Source organism: Aplysia californica, unplaced genomic scaffold (genome assembly GCF_000002075.1).
Source record: "Aplysia californica isolate F4 #8 unplaced genomic scaffold, AplCal3.0 scaffold01019, whole genome shotgun sequence".
Classification (NCBI taxonomy): Eukaryota; Metazoa; Mollusca; class Gastropoda; order Aplysiida; family Aplysiidae; genus Aplysia; species Aplysia californica.
Window position 1 is genome coordinate 209,013 of NW_004798289.1, and position 10,187 is coordinate 219,199.

The window sequence follows — 10,187 nt, forward strand, 5'->3', positions numbered from 1 at the left end:
GAACGGATAAACCATGAGTGACAAAGGCAAAGGAAAAGAGAGAGAGCTGAATTTACCAAACACACAAAAGAATCCTGATAGAGGGTGAATCAAATTTTGTAAAAAGCATTATAGAGAGTTTTAAAAAGGGCTCAAATATACATTAGTTTATTTTAAAAATATTACATTATTAATGATAGCAAATCTCCTTGGGAGAATGACGGAGTACGTTCAAAAAAAATTTAGCTGCTACTAAACCATAGAAGTTCCCCACAGCATCCCGTCACCAACACGTAGGTCTCTTCATCAACAGTCACTCAATATCTCTTTGGCTTTAAATTCTATGTTCAGTAGAATACACAAACTTAAGATGCTGTAAATGTCAACTGTCAGCATTCAACGATTGTCCTTCTGCTAGACTGAACTGAAATAAAATGTTGCTTTTTGTAAGAGCACTAAAAATTGAGCAGCGTGTATAAATGATAAGCAAATAATATACTTTTACTTCAGCCTACAGTATAAATAGCAATTTTCCATCAGTCTCTATAGAGAGGCTGCCAGCATCTCCCCAGCATGCCCCCGAAAAACACATCAGCTTTCGCTCTAATCTAATTCTGCCACTAACAAAAGCATACACTTCGTGCCTACCGATACAGACCAGAGTATCCACTTTCCCTTTCCAATTGTCCAAATATAAGTGCAAAATCCACCAGCATCAGCTCAGCAGAGAAAACTTGTCTCCGGTAGCCAGTGTTATAAAATGGCAAAGGTTTGACCCAAACCACAGCACTGATAAACCCACAGGGAAACATTCATCAACTGTTTAATAAAATCTTTTACAACTGCAGTTCAATCTCCCCAAAAATATCAGGGTACACTGTAAGAAGCAAGGGTTGGTAAATGTACATAGATTTTTTTTAAAGTTTCACCTCAAGAATGAGGAATAGCTTTTTTAAAATCTAAATTTACCTTGAAGGCATCTCTTTTGAAAGTACAGGAGGAACACATTTTTCATGTCATTCTAGCACATATATTTTCTTTCAAGTAAGCCTCACAACATATTAAAACTAATGTCTTAGCATTAAGACTTTATACAAATATTAAAACATGCCCAATCCAGTACAGTTTTCAGTGCACCCCATGTTGCCTTGAAGTAAGTATTCTCTAAGCATCCTGCAACTTAAATTAAGAAAAAAAAAAGACAAAAGTAGCAGCTCACTATGGTCCCAGACGTTGCCACATGTACAATGATCACGGCAAGTAAGAAAGAGACTTCTCTTGAGGTTCTTGAAGCTTCTACATTTACCATTTACAACATTCACACCGACACAGACATACATCACTTGAACCTCTTTACAATACCCAATGAAAATGAAGAGGTCCAAAAATCCTGCACCCTGTCCAGCCTCAGTCCAATTGAATCAAGCCCTTGGGCACTTTGATGGATACGGAACCAAGAAAGATCAATGAATTCTGGACCAAATAGTACATGAGCAAGGCATTGATGGCCTAATGGCAAAGCTACCAGGCTCGTAATTGTAAAATACTGTTTTGGGATCAATGCTCCGCTCAGTCTAATGTAATGTCCTTGGGAAAGGCAGTTTACACAAATTTTCCCATTTGGCTCCGTCCTGGAGTTGGATGTTAAATTTAGAGGACCCAGCTCTTAAATAACCTAACAATATTGCAAGGGGTACCTACACAATTTCGCAATTTTTCTAACACGATCACACAAGGCAAATAAGTTGTACAAAAGCGCAATCTGAATCCTGTCTCCTCACCTGCCCGCCAGTTAGCAAATGAAAAAGTGACAGCAGCTGAACCTTTCGGATGGAGAGGTTTAAGCCTCAAGATTTCCCTGAACACATGTAACAGTAGTCGTACCAAAAAAAAAAGAAGTTAACAACTATACAAACAGCTCCGTGGCAAAACCAGTTATGCAGTAGTCAAACAAAAATTTTTTTTGTTTTTTTGTTTCTTTTCCTATCTCTAACACTACAATTAGAGAACCATTTCTTTCCGTTCCCAAAATGTCGGAAAACCCACACCCCCCTTGACAGTGAAAAATACACTCTGTGAGGCACTGTGGAGAATCAGGCACTCGTCAAAATAATGAAATTGAAGAAACCATCAATTTTCCGCTGGTGTGGCCATTTATATTAAATTTGAGTTTTTTAGCTCAATGCTTTTTATATCCCTTTAAAATCATTTATGGGTGGATATTACAACAACAACAAAGTAATTAAAGTAAGAAAAAATTTTAATTTTCAGTTTCCAAATGCTTTCAGGCTATGGAAGTCACCAAACTTTGGCAGCCATTTCCTCATTAATTTTACCTCTGAAACCAGGCGACCCCCCACCCCAAACAATCACAAATATCTCAACTTCTATTCTAAATAGATGGGAATATTTTTCTTCCAAAACACAACAAATAAACAAGTTTTAAGATGACACCAGCAACTCCACATGCCTAAAAATTGACAAGCGTCTGATTCCACCGTGTTGTGACATATTTGGTTTCAGAACATGTTTACAAAAACAGAGCGCAACTGTCCGCCAGCCTGTTTTGTCAGGGAGCCCTTCACATACCACCTGCTTCTTGGCCAAACTATCTGTCTCAAAATATCATTAAAAATGACTCATAACCAAATGATTTTACTTCCAAAAACACACATCATGATAATGTCAAACACGTTGATGAGTTAGCACTGCCCCCCCCCCCCCCCCTTTCCCATCCCAGTCCCTGAGTGTTAATAGGAGATGCATAATACTAATATAATCTTAATTTCATTCTTCTTCCCTGTCCCCTCTTCTCTCTTTCTGAGTTGGGTGTTGTTTGGGGCCACAAGACTGACCCGTCAATAAATGTCACCACCCAAGTCAAAGAAGCAAATTCTTCTTCTCCTTTTTCTTCTTCTCTTCATCATTATCATCATTATTATTACTATCATTATTATTATTATTATTATTATTATTATTATTATAACTATTATTATCATCATTGTTATTATTATACTATTATTATTATCATCATCACTATTAATATGACAATTTATGCTATTCCTAATCTCACTGTTATCACTGTTGCTGTTGTTCTTCCTCGTGTGAACACAGGTGAAAGCGATAATGACGCATATAACTACTGCTTAAATAAAGGCAATAAGCATGATGATGATGACAATGGCGATGGACGATGTACTGAGGTTTGCGAGAAAAACTTCCTTCAATAATAATATAATGAAATTGAAAGTACTCAAATAAACTTGGCAACCACATAGAGCTGCGAACCGCATGAGGTGATCGCCAAACTGCAAGTATTGTCTGCTAGCAACAGAAAAATGAGATAGTGGAGCATTTAACTGAAGTAACGTAGCTACTCAACATCTTCACCTGAGCAAAAACATCTGACCCTGTGACTATTACACATCATAAATCGTACAAAACTTAAACGGACAACTTTTTCTCTACAAACCACTTTTCCGCATCTCCTGTAAAATGTATCGATTGTAAGAGAGTAGGTCTGGCATGAAACAGACAAGGTGAGGATGACGGAGGAGATAACAAAGTGTTTCTATTTCGTTAAAACTTGCATTTATAGGAAATATTTACAAAGACAACAAACATCGGTGGAAAGAGCATTAACAAAAGGAATACACAAATGGCAACAGTAACAGTGACTCAGACAGCGACTGAGCCACTAGAAGGATCATAAAAAAATTCTTGTCAAGATTAACAACAACTTCTTTAGATGAATTCTTAACATCACCAGATTTAAGATTATCTGCAGGCATTCAAGTACAAAGATTCAAACCTGAGAAAACACACACACAAAAAAAAAATCATTAACACCTGGACTCATTTTCTCCCCAGCTATGCCAAATCTTTTATCCATACACAGTTCTCATAAATTTGGCCATTCACTTTCAACATATATGCAGCATCGTGCTGAAATCAGGTGCTCCTCAAAATAATAAAATTGAAGAAACTGACATTTTCTGCCCATTGGGCAATTTTTTTACTTTTTAGGGGAGGGGGGAGGTGGGAGGAGGGGGGGGGGTGTCAACACCTCTTATGTCCTTTTAAAATCATTTCTGTGTGGATTTTACTTCTTTTTTTTTTAAATTGCACAAGGGCACAAAAAATGTTAAGCTGCAGTTTCCAAGAACACTCAAGCTTCGGAAGTCACCAAACTTTGGCGGCTATTTTCTCGCTAATTTTTACCTCTTACATTTCCTTATATCTCAAATATCTCTACTTTTATTCAAGATAGGCGGGGGGGGGGGGAATTTTTTCATCAAAAGTAAGACAAACGAACAATTTTTAAGACGATAGCAATAACTCCATATGCCCAAAATTGACAAGCATCTGATTCCACTGCATCGTGACACATATATGTGAAACACTCACTGCTATCAGTAAAGAAAGCATTGGTATTCAGATCATAGAATTGTTCAGAAACCACTTCACCTCCACATTGAATGCCTGCTCATCTCATTTAGTTCATCGAGTCCAACTGTTCAGCACTCTTGCTGTCTGTGAGGGTAGTCGTATGCCTCCCATTCATTTACTAAGAACAACCATCACTTGTTTATTGATGTGCCGAACTGTTCTAAAGACAGAAAATGCAGTCAATTTACCCTTTAACTTTCACACAATGTAAAAGGTTGCCACCACTATCGTCTCACAGACAGTCCATACAAATACTTTTAGGGCAAGCAACACTGATGAAAAAAATAGTTTCAATTGGGTAAACATCTCCTCTTTCCAGATGAGAGACTAGAAGGGTGAAAACACTTGATCACAAATAGACCAGCCGCTGCTCCCAAACTGACACAAGGAATCCATCGCACACGCATACCACCCACTGCCCTTCCTTGCACGCCAACCAGCTATTCACACATCTCATAGAGAAACAGCCTGCATTATCTCACTGCAGCGGTCAAGTTAAAGTATTTCCGGCACAGATTGTGGTCTCTGAGATCTCCCCAGCCTCCATTGGGCTTGGGGTCGCGCAGTTTGAGTCGCGAGTCGCCTGCCACCGACACCATATTGGGGTACAGGTGTTTGTGGTTCTCTGCCAGTTTTGTCTCCACCTGCCTCACTTTGGCCTTGGGGTCGCAGTTTTTGGATTTCTTGTGCATTCCGCTGTCATAGAAAAGACGAAAAATGTTACAACCCTCAATACAGAAAAAAAAATTTTCACTGACTTGTTGACAGAGGCTGCAGTTAAAGATGCTGTTTTTCACCTACAAACAAATTAGTGAGAGAAAGCTAACGTTTTCTAACGTAAAACCTAAACAACAGAATTCTCAATACTAACTAAAAGTTGTTTTTTTAAACCCATTAATCTTTCTGCTCTAAGCAAGCAGAAAATATAAGCTAAGCTGGCAAATGTGATGAGCAGCATCTCAGAACGAGGTTAACCCTATGTCACTGCACTTTTAATCCTAGAACAAACAGGAAATATGAAAAGAATTAAAACGCTGCATCAAATTCTTTTCAGTAAATATGAAACAAGCATGCTTTTTGTAGTAAAATATGTAAGCTGTGGGACAAAATGGCTCCCTGTGTTCATATAAATAAAACTGAGTTCAGCATAGACAGAAATGCATGAAGTAGAACTACAGTCCATCCACACAGACATCTTATCAGATTTTATCAGGGAATAAGTCAATCTATAAAATTCAGAAAAGCAAGCCATTTTCACCACACCAATAATATTTAAGAGCTTTTCAAAAATAATTCGATGCTGATTTTTGTCTCATTTGACGTGTTGGCTTTCACTGCTAATAAAACTATAATGCAGACATGAACAGCATACAAAACAATTTTTACTGAAATCTCACCGCACAATTAAAACAGAATTGAAACTCCCTGTACACTGATCAAATTCAGTGAAATATTACTTCCAACTCTCAGATTCTAACCAAACAAATCCAACCCCATGTTCCAAATTACCAATACTGGGCCTTGCTGTGGTGCCTAGAACTTAACCAACATCAAATGTTAGTAGATTTCTCCTGCAGGAAGAAATCAACACCACATAATTTGTCCCAAATACACATGTTAAAAAAATTTGTTTTAAAAAAAAGAAATAAAAGAAATAGCAGTTCTCACCATTCCCCTACGTGGAAAATTCTGGAAGCCTTCATAACAAGCAACCGGACCTTGTTGGGGATGCACTTCATGCTGAGGTGCTGTAAGGTCCAGTCCCAATTGTAGTCATCAAATGAGCAAAATTCCTGTCATAGAAAAACAAAGCACAAATCTCAAAAAAGTGCTCTCAGCCATGATAATAGTATGCATTTTGTACTGAGTGAGAGAGTTGAATCCTCTCTTGAACCACTTTCAATACCACTGTGTCAGAGCCAGAAGGTATCTTCGAACAATTATCACCAAAAAAAATAAGGCCCAAGGAGAGAACCGGATGAAAGTGTCTACTTTTGCCACTCACGACTGCTCGGACAAAGTTGCCACACTTTCACTGCTACACGAATCGATCTTCAACTTCACTCAGATTATATATCAGGCTCTACCCAGTTATAAAATTATGTTTAAAAAGAAAAGGTTTCAATTGCTCTGAACCTTTTATCCCTAGACACAAGAACTTTGAGCTCTGGATGAAAAAAAGGAGATTTTGAAGTCCACATGAGATTATAAACTTAACATTTGAAAAGAAGTTCAATACTAGTTTTTGAAAAATGACTTACATTGGCACAAGTTTTTATATCTTGCCACACGGAGCGGTTAAACGTCATCCCCATGTTGTGCTTGGAGGAGATCCAATAAGCCCGCTCCACCTGCACAAACGAAAGTAAAATTGTGACTTTTTTGTTTGAGTAAAGAAGGAACGAACATTAAAACAATAATGGTCATTTAGCGCGCGCGCGCGGGGGGGGGATCCGCTCTGAAGACAGTGTCAGGCGGGGAGTTTGACTGGGGCGGTACATCTGTCAAAAGGTAACGCAGGGGGGGACAAGAAAAGGAAAGAGGAAAGAAAAGATGAAGAAATAACCAGTGGCATCCTCTTGAAATTCAAACTTATATCATACAGAAGAACAAAAACCTACAACACAGCCCCACTTCTTACTCAAGAACAGCAGATCCAGACAGGGAGATGAATAAAGAAATCTTGATTTTGTTTTGTTAAGTGTTTTACAGTATTTGCAACTGCATAAGGTCATATGAGCATGCTGGACACATTAAAACATTTATTATAATTTTAATAAGAATTTTGAATTTTGGCCGGGTGGTGGCAGAAGCCTACTCTTATTGATTTTAGGATCAACGAAGGATCTCTAACAAGCGCAACTTGCACTAAGAACCTCCGAGATTTTTCGCCCTGATCAGAGAAGACTAGGTATTACATCTTACCAAGCATAAGATCAGGGGTGTGGCTGAAAGATAGCAGTATGGAGCAAAGGAGTAGCTGTAGAAAGGTTGCAGAAAGGGCCAGGAGTAGCAGTAGAAAGGCTACAGAAAAGGCCAGGAGACAAGAGGAGGGGGCAACGAGGGAAGGCAGAAAGTGGAGATGAAAGCAGATGACAGAACATGGTTAGAGAGGAGGAAAGGAGGTGAAAGGAGAAAATTTTAGAGCAGAAAATCTCCCGTCGCTGTCAGGTTTTAAACCCGGGATCTATTGAATGAGAAGCGAACACCATAACCTATACACCAAGAGAGCCCTCTACGAAATCTGATCACTCTGTTTTCTTCAGTAAATGACATTGTAATACACAATTTACAAAAAGGATGAGCAAAGTGGTATTTCATTTGCAGCTGTATCACCTTGGCACCGTTGATGGCATAGTTTTGATTCTTGTCGTAGTTCCCCAGCACCAACATCCGGCAGTCTGGACACTCTCTGAGAACAAATCAAAAACAGCACTGGCTATGACATTGCAGAACAACAGACAGTCATTCAGAGGCAAGTATTGGAAAGAATACTGATAACAATGATGATGATAATAATAATAATAATAATAATAATAATAATAATAATAATAATAATAATAATAATATTAAAAAATCATCATCATCATCATCATCATCATCATCATCATCATATCATCATCATCATCATCATCATCACTGCTGCAATAATAAATACCTATGTATAGCATATATCACTGCTCAGCAGCAGGCTCTGTGTGCTTTACACTATATTATTGCACTACGTTTTAAGTTTTCACTAAAAACTACTGGATCGATAACAAACAACCAAAGATATATATATATATATATATATATATTTAAAACTTGCTTTATGCTCCCCATCAACACAGTTGACATCATTTTAGGAAATCGCAGCACCAACCCAACCTGTCATGGCCAACCCAGGTTGAGTGGGATGCAACATCCCAGCAGACTGACACAGACAACTGATTAAAAAACTTCCCCTCCCAGAATACAAACTCGCGTCTTTTTCAAGCATCATCAAAGAGTCTAATTATTACACTAAGAGAGAGTGCTAGTGAACTTCAATTATACAAGGCAAGAATATTACAACAAAAAAAAGGTTACTGCTATATTTTTAGTATGGCTGCAAAGTCTTGTAAGAGTTTAAGAGGAGAACAAAGAAACAATGAGAGCCATTCAGACAAGGGAAAGAGAAAAGCAGATGGGTGGAATCAACAGATAGTTAGCAAAGAATTAGGACCAACCAGTGGCACCCTCCAACAACCCGCATACAGAATTCTCTGACTTCAAACTTTTTCGTAAAAACAGTGAAAGCCCCCTTCAAATGATTCCAATGATAAGAGTAAAAACCTTTCTTTCAGTCCTCGCAGCATGTGCGTTGAAAAAATGATATCTTCAGACAAATAGTAATCATCTTCCAGCAGCATGACCTCTCCCTCATAGTCCCTCAGCAAGTTTATTCCCTCAAAAACATGTTGGAGCTGGAAAAATGAACAAAAAAGGGTGTTATCTTAAAATAAGAAGTTGTGCCCACATGGGTTCAAATAACATGAAAAAATCCTACATCTTAAAACAATGGCAACATAATTTCTTTAGACAAAAAGTTCAAGAACATGAGAAAATATTACTGAAAAGTATCAGTGTTTAAAAACAAAAAATGAAACAACTTTTCAAACACAAAAAATGTTTCTCATCCGTTTCTTTCTTCTACTTGTCAGCTCCACATATTGAACAGAGGAGCCAGGTGATCAAAGAAAACATTCTCTCTTGCGCCCCCCCCCCCCTCCCTCTCTCTCTCTCTCTCTCTCTCTCTCTCTCTCTCCCACATCATCAAAGCTGTGAAACAAACTAGGCATACCACATGTGAACAATTCTTCTTTGAGTTTTAATTTCTTCAAACATTTCATAACTGGTCTTCCACAGCTTCAGACCATGATGGCTCATACCTTCCAGATCCAGTGGTGTTTTGCCTGGCAGTATTTGGCTTCCCTGTAGTGGCCGTACTTGTCAGGATGTTCTGCGTTATTACATTTCTTCAGCAGGGCCCTGAAAATGAGAACAATCGGTACAAACATGAGTTGGGGTAAAGCAAAGCAAGGTCCACACAGTAACGAGCATTTTCATGCTGAGTAAAATTGAAAGGTTGACAAGTTTACAGAAACAACAGAGAGAGAGAAAAGGCACAGCGACAATCCCCCCCCTCAACAGAAAAAACAAAATAGGACTCACCAGCGACACCCTCTAATCATCTCTTGCATAATTCACTCCCACCAAGCCCCAACCAGATTACAATGAGGTCAGATGAGCGCAAATAGAAAATGAGTCCAATAGTACTTTACGGAGAGTCAACACAATAAAGGTAACATTTCATTTGGAAACAGATACATCACTAAAGAATAGGTACAATGATCAGTCTACACACCAGAGAATCCACCCCCAGCTCCCACGGACAATTAATTATTTCATTGAGCTAAGAGAAGCACATCGAACCAATAATGGCTATTCACTGAAAAGGAAAAAGCACTGTACAGGACATTTAAAAGAGAATACCTTTAAATATTTAGCAGGACAGAGAAAGAGAAAGAGGGGAGAAGGGGGAGGGAAGGAGAGAGAAGGGAGGGAAGGAGAGAGAAGGGAGGGAAAGAGAGAGAGTGGAAGAGGGGGAGATAAGGAGATAGATACTAGATAGGGAAGAAGGAACAAACCACACTGGAGCATCCACCAACCACACAGAGAGAGGGGGAGAGGGAAAGGTTGGTAGGGGAGAGAGAGAGAGAGAGAGAGAGAGAGAG

General features: G+C 38.7%; 1 protein-coding gene across 1 annotated transcript in view; it reads right to left on the reverse strand.

The window, feature by feature from the left end:
- Positions 1 to 4,159: 4,159 nt before the first annotated feature.
- The window catches only part of LOC101854213 (alpha-1,6-mannosyl-glycoprotein 2-beta-N-acetylglucosaminyltransferase), a gene marked incomplete at its 5' end in the record, with an annotated part of 11,107 nt that continues 5,079 nt past the window's right edge, over positions 4,160 to 10,187 (reverse strand). Inside the window, 6 exon segments of the mRNA XM_013089683.1 lie at positions 4,160 to 5,124; positions 6,097 to 6,221; positions 6,690 to 6,779; positions 7,765 to 7,840; positions 8,746 to 8,876; positions 9,342 to 9,441. Coding sequence (XP_012945137.1) covers positions 4,902 to 5,124; positions 6,097 to 6,221; positions 6,690 to 6,779; positions 7,765 to 7,840; positions 8,746 to 8,876; positions 9,342 to 9,441 — 745 coding nt within the window.